General features: G+C 48.2%; 1 protein-coding gene across 4 annotated transcripts in view; it reads right to left on the bottom strand.

The window, feature by feature from the left end:
- Window positions 1-256: 256 nt before the first annotated feature.
- Window positions 257-16,333, bottom strand: part of HEATR3 (HEAT repeat containing 3) — a 34,952-nt gene continuing 18,875 nt past the window's right edge. For 2 of the 4 annotated variants that reach the window (XM_075577014.1, XM_075577015.1), the window contains exons 8-16: window positions 14,339-14,429; window positions 13,140-13,297; window positions 12,184-12,266; window positions 11,947-12,083; window positions 10,686-10,774; window positions 9,231-9,374; window positions 5,861-6,037; window positions 4,042-4,183; window positions 257-567 (exon numbers count right to left, since the gene is read on the bottom strand). In XM_075577014.1, the coding sequence (XP_075433129.1) occupies window positions 308-567; window positions 4,042-4,183; window positions 5,861-6,037; window positions 9,231-9,374; window positions 10,686-10,774; window positions 11,947-12,083; window positions 12,184-12,266; window positions 13,140-13,297; window positions 14,339-14,429 (1,281 nt within the window). In that variant the 3' untranslated portion in view covers window positions 257-307. The remainder of the gene's footprint in view (window positions 568-4,041; window positions 4,184-5,860; window positions 6,038-9,230; window positions 9,375-10,685; window positions 10,775-11,946; window positions 12,084-12,183; window positions 12,267-13,139; window positions 13,298-14,338; window positions 14,430-16,333) is intronic. The other 2 variants (XM_075577016.1, XM_075577017.1) reach the window with 2 other exon arrangements.

Genomic DNA, 16,333 nt, shown 5'->3' with positions numbered 1-16,333 from the left:
TTTTTGTTTAAACTTATTCCCTCTAGAGTGTAAGCTCACAGGATCAGGGCCCCATTACCTTCTATATCTGTTTGCACCAGTATATTTTTATTTGTTATGTAACTTATATGACCATTATTCTGTTCCCCCGTTGTAATGCGCTGTGAAACATGTTGACGCTTTATAAATAAAACGATAATAATAATATAGACCTCTCCCATTATTCAGCTGTCCTTCCAACGTTGGTGAAACATGAAGATTCTAAACCACATTGTAATAAACTCCAAATAAATCTTTACTCATAAAATTATTCCATATACTTAAGATATCATATCGCAGCGACCCAAAGATCTTGATATTGCCAGAAACTTGACAAAAACACGTCATGTGTGATAAACAGTCTTCCTGCCGCCTGACAAAGGGATTTTGTCGAAGTGTCTTTTTCTCGAATCACATTGTCGCCCCTCCGCACTTCAGCTTTCGCTCTACATTTTCCTGATAAGAGATGAACCTTCTTAAGTTTATTTTCACGTTGTCGAGGACACACAGCTGATCGGTGCTGTACTTCTCTCGGCCTTCCTTCCGCATCTGGAAAAAAGGAATAAAACGGGTAACAAAAACCAAGTACAGATATAGCAGGCGTGATTACCCCTGTGTTCGCACAAAATAACACGTTCTCTCCTTAACTGTTGTTCATCGGTAGCTCTACTGGTTAATAGCATGCCAACGTTAACACAACGCAGTGCAATAACAGGTGCAATAACGTCTGCTGTATATCTCACGTGTACATTTGTGCAAGGTTGAGATATCTTTAAATTGACAAAAACAAGCATTGGTCACAGTTGCATATGAACGGAGAGCTGACATTACAGAAGGGGTGTGTGTTTCCTCAAACCCTTATCTCACTGCCGCAAAGTGGCGGGAAGGCGGGAACCGGTGTTCTGGAAGATGTATAGTGGCGCTCGTGCTGGAAGGGTTAACCATACTATGAAAGCTTGAACAATATACCCGGCTAAAGAGGGAAAGTTACTTGCCAACATGCAGATGAGGCTGGCATGGCAAGTAAAGCCTCATCCCCCAAATATGGAACACCCCGAAAAGCAATGGTCCTCCTTCTCCGGAGGCTGAATCGTCCCTGGGGCCTGACAGCGTTCAGGAAGAATGCATGAAGGCAGAGGGTGCTAACAAGCGGTCATTCAAACCTAAACCTGGCTACCTACGCCTGCCGGACTCTCCAGCAAAGCAGCACGGCAATAAATGGGATATTGTTCGCCTTGGTGGAGTTAGAAGAAAAGATGAAGGCCTCATTAAGCACAAAAGCGGACACATTACATTACAGAAGTACAGATAATGGAAGAATCCATGGAGAAGTCTTCATCGTTAACAAGAGATGGAGAAACAACTTAGTGGAATATGAAAGCTCATCGGAAAGAGCAGCCAGAATCGTCAGTTGACCGATAATACAGGCTTTAAATAATCCAAGTGTATGCTCCAACACCAACTCACATGGACAATGACGTGGAAGACTTCTACCATGAACTCAACCAACTTAAGAAAATTGTCACCTCAAGATCGTTATGGGATATTTCAATATAAAGATTGGTGCCCAGCAAAAAGTCAAAGCATCAGTTGGCAAGTAGGATACAGCCACAGGAATGGCCGTGTAGACAGACCAGTAGAATTTGCAGAAAACACGTTCCATGAAAACTTCCATCATCTATTCATTGTTCAAGAAGAATCCCAAAACAGAAAATGGATACGCCGTAGACTCAATGGAAGCAAGAATGAAATTGACTGTATCCTAGCCATCAAGAAACACGTGATTGAAGACTGCGATTTGATGCAAATTACATCTGAATGCCAAGATGGAAAGAAGAAAATTGATTAGAAAGACAAAATCAATCAACATCAAGAACCTGAAGAATAACAGCAGAGAATTTCAACTACAACTGAAAAATCGCTCCAGGTTGCTCAAAATGCGTGGGGACCCTTTAAACAAACCATTATGCACAACTTGCAAAGATTGGAGTTGAAAGCGCAGAAAGAACTGGAGGGATCGCTAACAAAAAACAGTGTAAGAAATATAAATTAGACAAAGCAGTTACTGAGGACGCAAGAAATGAAATAATCCCAAAACACAAGAACAAGACTGGATTATGCAGAGCTGTGCAGGGTGATCCGCAAACGTATCACTAAACAGGTAAGAAAATGTAACTGTGATATGGAGACTATCAAAGATAACAAAAGCTTGAAGATGAAGCAGCGACATGTGGTTGGGAAGAATCAAATCATTGGACTCAAACAAGACGATGGACCAACAATAAAAGACTGTGCACTTATTTATCAGAGAGTTGAGGACTTCTACATGAAATTGTACGAGAACACAGATAACACTAAATATAATCCAGCAGAGGACAAGTGAGAAGAAACCACCAATGATATACCATGCGTCCTTCCAGAAATAGCAGCAAAGGCAATAAAATGCATGAAGAATGGGAAGGCTCCCGGGGAAGACGGAATAATAACTGAATTCTTGAAAGAAGCTGGGGAAGAAGCAGAATAAATCCATGCAAAGCTTTTTTTTCCCATGCTGCTCGAAGAACAGGAAAAATCCAGAACAATGAAGTAATGCCGCAGTTATCTTCATCCACAAGAAAGGAGGCAAAGAAGACCTCAAGAAATACAGACCAATCAGTCTACTTCCAAACACTTACAAGATTTTTACGAACATACTCACTAATCGGCTAGAAAAAATCCCTAGACTTTGCCCGGCCTAGAGAACAAGCGAGATTTCGCAGTGCATACAACACAATGGACCACATCCAAGTCATACAAGAAGTGATTTCCCAAAGGAATGAATGCGATCTCCCACTCAGCTTAGGATTCGTAGAATACAAAAAAGCATTTGATTCTGGCAACCCCTCAGCGGTTTTAAATGGAGTAAGAAGACAGTGTTGAAGAGGCTTGCTTTGATATTATAAAGAACATTTACAAGAATGCCACATCAACCATTAGATTACATGAAGATACAAGCAAGCTAAGGATCAGGAAGGGAGTGCGGCAGGGAGACACCGTGTCACCAGGATCAGTATGGGAGTGTGGCAGGGAGACACCAGGTCACCAGGATCAGCGAGGGAGTGTGGCAGGGAGACACCATGTCACCAGGATCAGTATGGGAGTGTGGCAGGGAGACACCATGTCACCAGGATCAGTATGGGAGTGTGGCAGGGAGACACCGTGTCACCAGGATCAGTATGGGAGTGCGGCAGGGAGACACCATGTCACCAGGATCAGTATGGGAGTGTGGCAGGGAGACACCGTGTCACCAGGATCAGTAAGGGAGTGCGGCAGGGAGACACCATGTCACCAGGATCAGTATGGGAGTGCGGAAGGGAGACACCATGTCACCAGGATCAGTATGGGAGTGCGGCAGGGAGACACCGTGTCAACAGGATCAGTAAGGGAGTGCGGCAGGGAGACACCATGTCACTAGGATCAGTATGGGAGTGCGGCAGGGAGATACCGTGTCACCAGAATCAGTATGGGAGTGCGGCAGGGAGACACCGTGTCACCAGAATCAGTATGGGAGTGCGGCAGGGAGACACCGTGTCACCAGGATCAGTAAGGTAGTGTGGCAGGGAGACACCGTGTCACCAGGATCAGTAAGGGAGTGTGGCAGGGAGACACCGTGTCACCAGGATCAGTAAGGGAGTGTGGCAGGGAGACACCGTGTCACCAGGATCAGTAAGGTAGTGTGGCAGGGAGACACCGTGTCACCAGGATCAGTAAGGGAGTGTGGCAGGGAGACACCGTGTCACCAGGATCAGTAAGGGAGTGTGGCAGGGAGACACCGTGTCACCAGGATCAGTAAGGTAGTGTGGCAGGGAGACACCGTGTCACCAGGATCAGTAAGGGAGTGTGGCAGGGAGACACCGTGTCACCAGGATCAGTAAGGGAGTGTGGCAGGGAGACACCATAGCTTTTCACTCTAACGCAAGAATTGTTCAGACGTTGAATTGGGAAGAAAAAGGAATCTAAATCAACAGGGAATATTTGAGTTACCTACGATTTGCAGATGACTTCTTTTTGCCACAAGTGCAGAAGATCTCCAGCAACAAATCGGAGAACTCGCCAAAGCAAGTAACGAAGTGGGACTCCATATGAATCTCAGCAAAATCAGCGATGTTAAATAAATGTGTAAAATCTGCAAAGTTCAAAATAAACGGAATGGAACTATAACTCTAAGACCGCGTCCATCTTGGCCGGCAATTAATAATGGATGGGGAATGAGTACGGGATGACATGCATTTAGAACAAACAAGACTATGGTGGGAACCTTCCACTGTGCCTCTAGAGCAGCGAGTCCCAACCAGGGTTCCGTGGAACCCTGGGGCTCCTTGAAGCAGTCTCAGGGGTATGGACCACAGACCCCCCACCCTTTCCCCCTCCTGGGGGTAAGGTTTTTTGGTATGTATTTTGTAGGGTAGATTGAGAGACAGTGGGGTAATTGACGGACGGTAGGGGCGAGTGAGAGAAGAGAGGGGGGCAGGAGGGAGTGAGTGAGGAAATGAGGGAGTAAGAGAGAGACGCAAGGGATAAATACATGCGAGGCGGGAGGGGGGAGAGTTAGTGAGATGGATGGGAGAGAAATACATGGGTAAAGGGTGGGAAATAGAGGTGGCTCGTGAGGTGTGAAATGTTGTGACTGACCCCTGTGGAACCTAATATGTGTCAGCCAGATAGGGGTTCCCCGAGATTTTTCAAAATACTTCAAGGGTTCCTCCCAACAAAAAAGGTTGGAAATCACTGCTCTAGAGGAAAGTTTTCGACCAGCCTATTGTGCCCATTCTCATGTATGGAGGTGAAAGTTGGACCCGAAATGCGGAGATAATTCAGAAGCTTAAGACAACGCAAAATATGGAGAGATGTATGTTTGTTATTACCTAGAGACAGGAAAAAGAATGAACGGGTCCGAAAAGTAAACAAAATTCTGTGACCTCATCAGGAGGGCGAAGAAATTAAAATGTCGGTGGACCAGACATATCGCAAGAAGAAATGGTCAAAGATGGCACACGACTGGATTCAAAGGGATTTCAAAAGACCAAGACGATGGCCAGAAAAGTAAGATGGGAGAACGAGATCAAAAAATTTGTTGGGGCAACTAGGGAGGAAAAAAAAAGGGGAGAAAGAGAGCCAGCCCACCTAGATAAACGGATTATAACCAGATCGGTTTATTATTTAATCCAGATGTGCTGGCCTTTTTATGAAAACTTGTATATATATTTCTTCTGACCCACTGCTGGATGAAGCCTCCCCAACAATCTCGCAGGTCCTGCGGTTACAGCTTCTCTTCTCCACGTCGCTCCAACAAATGTTTCTTTCTCCCATCTTACTTTTGGTCGTCGTCCTGGTCTTTCAATATCTCTTGGAATCCAGTTGAGTACCATCTTTGTCCAACGTTGGTCATTTACTCGTGAGATGTCCGGCCCATCGCCATTTAAAATTTCTACACACACACACGAGAAGAGGAAGGGGCTTCCATCCAGCAGTGGATCGACAAGGGCTGAAGGTGATGATTATGCATTATCTACAGACGTAGCAGATGTTATTGCTCCAGTTAGCTCAGCGCATTGCGCCAACACTGGCGCAATATGTGCCGCAAAAATGTAGCTCCATCGAAACAAATGCTAACGCGCAAGTCCTTTTCTTAACGCACGCAATATATATTTTAATTACTGCGTTGTGTTAAAGGGAGCAATACCCCCTGCTACATCTGCAACGTACACACACACACACACACACACACACACACACACACACACACACACACACACACACACACACACACACACACACACGTCAAGTCCTTTGTGCGCCGTACCTTCGTCTTGAAGGCCGGCTGAATCTTCTTCAGGGCATGGAGTAACTTAATCTCCACAGCGGCTTTCTCTGCTTCTTCCCCATCTGCGAACACGTCAAAAAGCGCGTCGAGCGCTCCCCCCGAGACCACCAGCGAGTCGTCATTGGCAGCAACCGCAAGGAGGAAGTTTCCGATTAACTGAAAGGAAGATGGGAGAGGTGTGTGTATTGTTCCAGCGGTAACCCTGCTGCTGGAGAGACATTGAACCTTAGTGTTGCTAAAAGGGCAGTCCCATGTACCGGGCAAATAAACAAACACGTGCATGTGTATATATAAAACAGTAGGCGGATATACTGATCAAACGGTAAGTATTTGCACACCAGGGTTACTGGCACAGATTAAAGGTTGGTTTATTACGGAATATAAAGAATATCAAACAGATGCAGACTTCCAATACTTGGCGTTGGTTCTCTTGGGCGCAATAAGTCGGTTCAGGGAATATGTGGAAACAAAAAAAAGAAAGAACACACAAATAGTGTAACATGACTACAATGGGAGCGATCCTCGTGGTTCTATGGAGTAGGGGTGCGCCCCCCTTACCTTTTTTGCTGGTGTCATATGACGCGGCATTGCCTTGGCGACGCGTCACACCAAGCCTCTGAATCTCGGTAAGTTGAGCTACAGAGGCCTCGCGCGGCCCCCCCGTCATTTAATTTAAATGCCTTGGGGAAGAGCGCGGGGCCTCTGCAACCGCCTGCGCCACCCCTACCCCCCCAAGCACACCTGCTATAGAGTATAAACTCGCACTTTTCTTCTCTTGAGTTTTAAGCTCATCTCACGGATCTTCTATCATCTGCTGTCAGTCAGGAACATGCCAAACGCCACAGACTAAAAACAGAAAACGTTTGCAGACCAATTGAGTAACGTCGGGCTTCTGGTGTGCTTAGGGAACGCATTATCTAAAGGCCGGAGAATCATCCGGCTACTAGACAGGTGAGTTCTCCGGTCAGCGCCCCTCCAGTGAACTGTGCGGACGTGATAGTAGCCGGTCTATGGGAAATGACGTCACTAACTCCATCGGGCGAGTTCGACCCCACTCCTGCCTCTTCTCCCGCGGTAGTGCTGAAATCCTGCATGCGTACAGGCTAGAGACGCGGCCGCACAGGTCACTGGAGGGACACTGACAGGAGAACTCGCCTGTCTAGTAGCCGGCTCATTCTCCGGCCTTTAGATAATGCGTTCCCTAAGCACACCAGAAGCCCGACGTTACTCCCATCAGGATACATTGGTCTGCAAACGTTTTCTGTTTTCAGTCTGTGGTGTTTGGAGTGAGTTTATGTAATAAAGTGCATTTTTTAAGAATGGCACTTCCATTGTGATTCGACATGGGGAACCATAACCCCTTTCCAAGGACCCAATATCCATAGAGGGACTGCCGACAGAGGGACCTCTATTATTTAACATAAGCCTTTAACAAGGACAAATGAAGTCTGTGAGTACACCTCCTTACTGATTATACCAATGCTCTGTGCAGACAGACATCACGGTGTGCTCTTTTTGTCTATATGTCCCTTCCAGTTATTCCATTCTACAGAAAAGGATGTTCCTGACTGACAGCAGAGGATAGAAGATCCGTGAGATGAGCTTAAAACTCAAAAGAAAAGTAAAGTGAGAGTTTATACTCTATAGCAGGGGGGGCCCAATCCTTTGTCCCTACGCCCCCTGCCGGCTCTCCCCTCCTCCTTGCGCCCCCCCTACTTACCTAGGCTCCTGCGTTCTGACGTCACGATGCCATGGCAACGCGGCGTCATGTGACCCCGTCGCGTCAAGTTACCATGGCGACGCGTCAACGGAAGTCGTCTGAGCCAAGGTAACAGAAGTTAAAGGCATTCGCTGCTCCCCCGCCATTTATATTATATGCCTTCGGGAAGAGCGCGGAGCCTCTATAAGCGCAGCGCCCCACACAAAGAAAACCAGGGGGGCGCGCCCCCCATTTTGCACAACACATCTCTATAGAACCACAAGGATCACTCCTATTGTAATCATATTACACTGTAGTTTTTGCTTCCACGTATTCCCTGGACCGACGTATTGCGCCCCAGAGAACCAACGTCAAGTATTGGCATTTTCGGGTTTGTGAGGCTGCGACCGCGTTTCCAACCAGAGAAATCAACAGTCGCTATACTCATTTGGCGTTATTGGTATCACTGTTTATCACGCGCACAGCTCTTCAGTTTGTAGCGCTGATGGTGTGCTTTTTTTCCTATCCATATACAAGCTTTGAAACTCGGCCTCCGAGGAACGGTTTTAATGATCTGTACAGCTGAGCGGGTTCAGGGTTGTTGGAATCGGACAATTCGAACCTCGGCCAAAAGCTTCGCCCTAAATATGCTGCGGATCGCCCACGTTCCCAAACTCCCAGCTCTTCTGGTTTCAATCCGGTGAAAACAATCAAGGTGTCCCCCCCCCCATATCCCCCCCTCCGGGACAGCTGAATTCACGCGAGTCTGCAACCTCTGCTTGCCTGTTTGACTAATGATTACAATTATAGTTACTTTGCAAGCGCAGAACAGAAAGGAAATAAACCCTTTTCCTGGGGATTTGAGATCTGACAGTCTCATGAAAAGCTATTGGATAAAGATGGTAAGAACCCTCCAACGTATTTGTTGATCAGGGAGTTGTTAAAAGCCTACGTAAATATATTAAAATACTTACACCCGTCTGATTTTCTTCGGTGGGGTGGGAAGAATTTGGAAGTTTGTGCCTAATATTTAATGCTTTTCGTGCACTAGAAAACTTTCAGGGGTAATTCATTATCTGTCACAGCAGCCGCCTGACGCGTTTTCAGACAAAATTCCCCATTGAAGTGATGTGGCCTTAAAAGAGCACATGCTCCCCAATAAGAAAAAAAAATGTTTCCCCCAAGGTGTGGAGCAGGGGGGTCTCCGGAGCTGAACTGTGTTACTTTCTGCTCCCGGGGACCCCCTGCTCCCAGAGATACTTACCTCCATAGGCGGTGCCGGTGGCAGCTCAGCGTGTTTAAATCTTCTGGTCACGCGGGCCAATAGGAAGCCGCAAGGGATGACGCTACGGCTTCTTATTGGCCCATGTGACACTAAAGCTTCAAATCCGTCATTTCGATAGCCCAGTTGGAGCCACTACCAGTCCCCCTAAGGAGGTAAGTATCTAGGGAAGCAGGGAGTCCCTGGAGCTCAAATTAACGTGGTCCAGTTCAACACACCTTATGACCCATTGGTATGAATGATTAAGGCGGCGTAGGATTTAGCACTGCTGAGTAAATGCTGAGTAAATATGGCCTTTAGGTCATTGGGATTTAATTGTAATGCACACGCCTCTCACGAGGGCTGGGAAATGAATGAGAACCCCATACCTTCAGCGTGTCCGCCGTGTTCCGGTCTTTCGCCAACACGCTACCTATGATCCCACCGATACTGACCGCGTTGACTCTGGCGCTGGTGTTGCTGCTCCGGACACAGGCCTCACTGAGGGCCATCACCTGCTCCGGGGTCATACACTGTGATCGACAGCAGAAAGCCGAGCGTCACGCACAGGGGAAGCAACGGGACTCATTCTGTTACCCTTTGTAACCCGAGAGCCAAAGTGGAGGGTTCGCGCGTTTGCCCCAATATTTAATACATATAAACCTCTAGAACAATCCGGTTTACGCTCTCTCTGCGCTGGTCTGTCTGGATAGTTCATCTTGTTACTTATGTTTTTTAAACGACAGAGGTATTAATTGTACATGGCAAGTAGGCACACGGGAGTAACAAAATACTAATTTCTTTTTATTTCGCTAGAGAAAAATGGAATCACTCATTCTTCAACTGATGCACAACAGCAATGTATAGAAGTAATATTATAAGGCAGGGGAGCGCAAACTGGGGGGTGCAAGATTATCTGGGGGGCGCTGCGCTTACAGAGGCTCTTCCAGAAGGCATTTAAATGAAATGCCAGTGTGCGGCGAAGGCCTCTGGAAGGTCCCTTACCTTGGGTCAGACGGCTTCTGGCGACATGTCACATGACAGAACGCCGAAGCCAAGGTAAGGAGAGGGGGGGGGGGAGAAAGATTGTGCACTCCTTCTATAAGGGACACATCACACGGAATAAAAGCTCGCATCTGGCAAAATAATGAGACCAGAGGAACTTCGCCGTTTGCAAAAATATATCAATGTAAATATACCAAACAACAGTTTATAATGTAGCAAGATATAGGCGGACACATATGCAGTCTTATAAAGTGTGAGCTCTTTGGGTCAGGGTCCTCCTTCCTATTGTCTCAACCTATGTGTATCTCCTGTGTCACACAAAATTATTGTCCCTCCCGTATGGTACTGCAGAATAATGCACAATAATGCAGGTTGGCGCTGTACAAAAATCCGATGAAAAGAAGAATAAGAGGCGCGGCGTATAAACAGCCCGAGACGTCGATAACGGGAGAGTTGATTATACCGATATTTTGCTACGATCTACACTCCTATTTCCATTTGATTTTCAACCTATATTATTACAAAATACAAAGTTCTTCCAGTCTCATTATTTTGCCAACGAAACTGCGATGTCTCGTAAAGCCTTAAACACGACGACACGCACTGCGGGGCAAGACACCGCGGGGAGAAACGGGTCGATCACGGCACATTTTGATTGGGTTGCTCATCAAACGCGCCAGTATATAGGTACTGAGAAAGCGCACACGCCGGTATATAGGTACTGAGAGAGCGCACGCGCCAGAGCGGCAGGTACCGAGAACATTGCAGAAAGTAAGAGTTAAACCCCGTACAGAAAGAGAATGAATGGTATATACACACACACACACGCACGCACACACCTGTGGAATGCCTCTGAATGCCAGCGTCTGCAGTAACGCTCGCACTGCGCTGCTCGCGGCTTCCAGAAATTCATCCGGTTTTGGAACATCTACGGGGACAAAACCAGAACTTTCAATAAATAAATGAATGTACAAATGTGCAGGTTTTATCCACTTTAGAATAGCGCAGAAATGATCAAGTCCTTCAGTAGCTGCAGAAAGAGACAGCGGTCTGGCGTGTGTGTGGACTGCGTGCGTGTGTGGACTGCGTGCGTGTGTGGACTGCGGATTGCATGTGTGTGGTTTAGGTGTGTGTGTTGTGGGTGGACTGCGTGTGTGTGGTGGGTAGTGTGTGTGGTGTTGTGGGTGGACTGCATGTGTGTGTGGTGGGTGTGGGCTGCATGTGTGTGGTGTGGGTGTGTGTGTGTGGTGGGTGGTGTGTGAGTGTGTATGGTGTTGTGTGTGGACTGCGTGTGTGTGGTGGGTGGTGTGTGTGGTGGGTGCACTGCGTGTGTGTGATGGGTGGTGTGTGGTGGGTGGACTGCGTGTGTGTGGTGGGTGTGTAGTGGGTGGACTGCGTGTGATGGTGTGTGGGTGCTGTGTGGGTGCGTGTGTGGTGGGTGCTGTGTGGGTGCGTGTGTGGTGGGTGCTGTGTGGGTGCGTGTGTGGTGGGTGCTGTGTGGGTGCGTGTGTGGTGGGTACTGTGTGGGTGTGTGGGTGCTGTGTGGGTGCGTGTGTGGTGGGTGCTGTGTGGGTGCGTGTGTGGTGGGTGCTGTGTGGGTGCGTGTGTGGTGGGTGCTGTGTGGGTGCGTGTGTGGTGGGTACTGTATGGGTGTGGTGGGTGCTGTGTGGGTGCGTGTGTGGTGGGTGCTGTGTGGGTGTGTGTGTGGTGGGTGCTGTGTGGGTGCGTGTGTGGTGGGTGCGTGTGTGGTGGGTGCGTGTGTGGGTGTGTGTGGTGGGTGCTGTGTGGGTGTGGGTGTGGTGTGTGCTGTGTGGGTGTGTGTGTGTGTGGTGGGTGCTGTGTGGGTGGTCTGCGTGTGTGGTGGGTGCGTGTGGGTGCGTGTGTGGTGGGTGCTGTGTGGGTGGTCTGCGTGTGTGGTGGTTGCTGTGTGGGTGTGTGTGTGGTGGGTGCTGTGTGGGTGTGTGTGTGGTGGGTGCTGTGTGGGTGTGTGTATGGTGGGTGCATCTGTGGTGGGTGCTGTGTGGGTAGTACTGGCCTGAAAGTGAAAGATGGTGTGGCACAGATACTGCATTTGCTTCTAATGCCCCACACCGGTCTCACCTGACGGGGCGAAGACGACCGCCGAGAGGTGCTCAGCGAGTTCCTGCAGAGCGCACGCCCCTCCCAGAGACTCCATGTCCAGGACGGACAGGACACTGTGTAGACAGGTCAGTGCTCTGTGCTGTACCGTGTGCATTCTGAAACGTAGCAACACGCGTGTCACACACATGACAAGCAGCCAACACTGCAACATAACACTGAACAGAATATGCCCGTCAACAAGAAAATAACTTTTACTTCTTAATTAATGGCTTCCAGGAGGGAGTCTTCCCACAGATCTCTACTGCAGCACGGCTTGGGAAAGCAGTCTTCTCACACACCTGGAGGAATACAAATATATAATACAGGCATAACCCGGTTTAAGGACACTCACTTTAAGGACACTCGCGGGTAAGTACATATCGCCCAATAGGCAAACGGCAGCTCACGCATGCGCCTGTCAGCACGTCCTGAACAGCAATACCGGCTCCCTACCTGTACCGAAGCTGTGCGCAAGCGGGGAGATTATAGAGCCTGTTACACATGCATTATTTACATCAGTTATGCACGTATAGGACGATTGCAGTACAGTACATGCATCGATAAGTGGGGAAAAGGTAGTGCTTCACTTTAAGTACATTTTCGCTTTACATACATGCTCTGGACCCATTGCGTACGTTAATGCGGGGTATGCCTGTAAGTATTGTAGCAAACACTACACAATTAAGTGTTAAAAGCAGTATGCGCTCATCGACTGTGGCATTTAGTTGTTTTACTTTAATACAGGAGTGGGCGAACTCCAGTCCTCAAGGGCCAAAAACGGGTCAGGTTTTCAGGATATTCTTGCTTCAGTAAAGGTGGCTCAATCAGTCACTGCTTCAGTACAGGTGGCTCAAATCAGTGGCTCATTTGTTGACTGGCCAACTCAATGGCCACCAACAGGACAGTTAGTGGGGATATCTCTGCTTCAGCACTGGTGGCTGAGTCCCCTGTGCTGAAGCAGGGATATCATGAAAACCTGACCTGTTGGTGGCCCTTGAGGGCTGGAGTTGGACACCCCTGCTTTAACACCACAATTAAATTAACACTTTGATATCCTGGAATATTCGTGGCTAGCCACCACTCCCTAATGCAATTACATTTTCCCTAGGGCCAGGTTCGCTGCATGGTGCTAAGCTGCGAAGCAGTTAGAGTGTAAGCTCTTGGGGCTCTACCTTCTTTGGAATGAGGTGGTTCAGTAGGGCAGAGTGCACGTCGGCAGAGAGACAGAGCGGTGACTGCAGCTGCCCGTTCCCCTCGCACAGCGAACTTTCAATGCCAATTTCACTCTCATCGCTGCTGGACAGCTCATCCCACTCATCATCGGACGGGTCTGGGGACAGAGCAAGCACTTCCTGAGCGGACCGCCAGGGTCTCAACCGGGGGGCCGCAGGGAGGGCGGAGACACGCGTGAGTGTCACAAGTGGGTTGAGTAGTAGGTGATCAATGGGCAGTGTGAGCGAGGGTGGTGCGAAGAGGGCGAGTGCGGTGCGAAGAGGAGTGCGAGCGCGGTGTATGTGAGAGCGCGGTGCATGTGAGAGTGCGGTGCGTGCGAACCCGGTGCGTGAGTGCGGTGCGTGTGAGCGCGAGCGAGTGCGTGTGAGCGCAAGCGAGTGCGGTGCATGTGAGAGCGCGGTGCATGTGAGAGCGCGGTGCATGTGAGAGCGTGGTGGGTGCGAGTGCGTGTGAGCGAAAGCGAGCGCGTGAGCGCAAGCAAGTGCGGTGCATGTGGTGATAAATGAGCTCCCCATGTCTATATGATACATCATTCTGTATGTGGGTTAACCCTTTCGCCACGTATGTGTGTTGGATTGAGGAGGTGGGACTAAATCCTTAAAGCAGCAGTACGCGGTGATCGACATTTTTTTATTCCATTTGCTGCTTTACTTTTACAGATCTCTTCTGGCCCTTTCCAAAGTCGGTAGAATTTATTTTTAATCGGACACTTTGTTCAGCAGAAATAAGTGTTTAAAATATGAAGGGCCGATTCTATGTCGCCAATAATCCTCATTGAAGTCTATGGGGATTTTCATCCAAACTGGCCACTTTAGAATATTATATTACCCATAATATGAATGGATGTGAGGCGGCATCATGATGTAGCCATGGCAACTCAACCGTCAAGTGATGTGGCGATGGCACATGGTCATGCCAACGCGTCGCCATGACGACGCAGCGTCACCTGATGCCACAATGCTGATGGAGGTGGGCTGCTTTCTTACAGAGGCTCCGCTATCTCTCACGGCAATCAGTTTCATTGCTTTGTGGAGGAGCGCGGCACCTCTGTATGCGTGATAGAAATTTTTGGGGGGTGCACCCCCTCCGGTTGCTGCCCGCATTGTACATCCCGGCGGTTAATAACAGACATACAAACCGTCACTGCAGCACAGGTTCACGATCATTTCCAGCGCTGTTTTCTGCGCCATCAGCAAGGCCGAAGCTTGTCTCAGTTCCTCGTTCTCTGCCTGAAATGAGCACAAAATAAATGGCCCGCAATAAATCCCACAGACCCTCTGCATACACACTGCAAGGAAATACAATCCCACATGTTAATATCAGTGAGTTAAACAGATCAGCACCTGCACACAGCTCCTTTCTGTTCCGCTCATGCAGCCACCTCTGGGGTAGAATACAGGTGGTGCAAATCTTCATGTGTTTACAGCGTAACCCTGAGCGCACCAACCCTACTCACCATGGGAGTCTCTGTGACATGCATCAGTACGCCATGCTAATTATAGGGTGACTGCGGCTGGAACCCGAGTCAGGTGTCCCCTACTTCTGCTCACGTCCTGGGGGTCCATGTGGTCACCACACCACACCATCACGTGGTTGAGATCCCGGAAAGTATTAACCCGTTGCTGTACTTTAAGGGTTAATCCTGCCCTTGCATCCCCATAACATACCCCTTTATAAGTAGTTTACCAAATTCAGACGCATAATAATATGACTATTTTTCTGCAGGAGCTTTAAAAAATACGTTTCTTTTTAAATGGCAACTTGGAAATCATTCCAGCATTCTCTGCCGGGTCTAAGCCCTAAAGCAGTGACCTGGACACAATACTCACATTTGCAAGGATAGGCCTCAAGGAGCAAAGTAAAGAGACACTTCTAACACCGCAAACCTTTAGCACCTTTCTTTAAACACACCTCTGTAACGCAGCATATGGGCAGCCCCTTCTAATATGCCCTGACCCCTTGCAGAAGCACTTACCAGAACACCCTCCTCCTGTATGTTCTCGCTAATTATTACTTAGATCGCAAGCTCTTTGGTCAGGGACTCCTTTTCCTTATGTAACTTTTATGTCTGAAGCGTTCATTCCCATTATGTGTTATATTATTATATCACGCGTATTACTGCTGTGACATGCTATGTACATGGATGATATACCGATATATATATACATACATACAAAACCGCCAGTAAAATGGCAAGAAGATTACATGGAGGAGCCTTTATTTTACAGCAATCTAAACATTTATTGCTACTTAAAACTCTAAGGAAACAGTTCCCCCCATATTAAATCCCCCCCCCCCCCCCTCCCAGCGGCTAAAATAAAAAATAAAGTCACAACATAACCTACTAGTTCATGTTGTGCTGATCTGGTTACCATGGCAATCTCTTGTCTGACGCGTGAATGATAGCCGCCATTTTAACATCCCTAGGAGTGGCATTTTAAAAGAGCAATCGCAGATAGCGTATTTTGTTTTTTAAGTTTTTATATTATTTATTTTAAATATAAAATTGAAGCAGAAGGGGGGCTCCGGGGCTGAACCCCGTTAATTTCAGCTCCGGTGACACGCTACTTCCGGAGATACTTACCTCCGAAGTAGGTACCGGTAGCCGCTCAGGCTCAGCAAGCAGGGATTTCAAATTTGATGCTCCCGCGTCACATGGGCCAATAGGAAGATGCACCGTTGTCATCACGGCTTACTATTGGCCCGCGATATCTGAACAGCAGCCATATTGTGAACCCTGGTAGCCAAGGAGAGCGGCTACTGGCACCTAACTTGAAGGTAAAAATCTCCAGGAGCAGGAGTCCCCGGAGCTGAAAGGAATGGGGTTCAGCTCAGAAGCCTCCCTGCTTCAAATAAATATATATACACACACAAAAAATCCCACTTGGATTGCCTCTTTAAATAGGGTGACCATATCTTTCCCAGGACAAATTTTGCGCATGCGCAAACGGCAAGTGTCCACCGCACATGTGCACGAGCAGCTAGCAAGTGCTGATCACATGTGCGCAGCGTGCAACCGGCGCTTGCAATCCACGCATGTGCACAAGCGGCTGGCAAGTGGCCACCGTGCATGCGCAGATTACAAGCGCCGGTTGCACGCTGCGCACATGTGATCGGCGTTTGCCACTTGCCA

Source organism: Ascaphus truei, chromosome 19 (assembly GCF_040206685.1).
Source record: "Ascaphus truei isolate aAscTru1 chromosome 19, aAscTru1.hap1, whole genome shotgun sequence".
NCBI classification, from domain to species: Eukaryota; Metazoa; Chordata; class Amphibia; order Anura; family Ascaphidae; genus Ascaphus; species Ascaphus truei.
The sequence above is the reverse complement of the archived record's forward strand: the minus strand, read 5'-3'. Positions and strand labels throughout refer to the sequence as shown.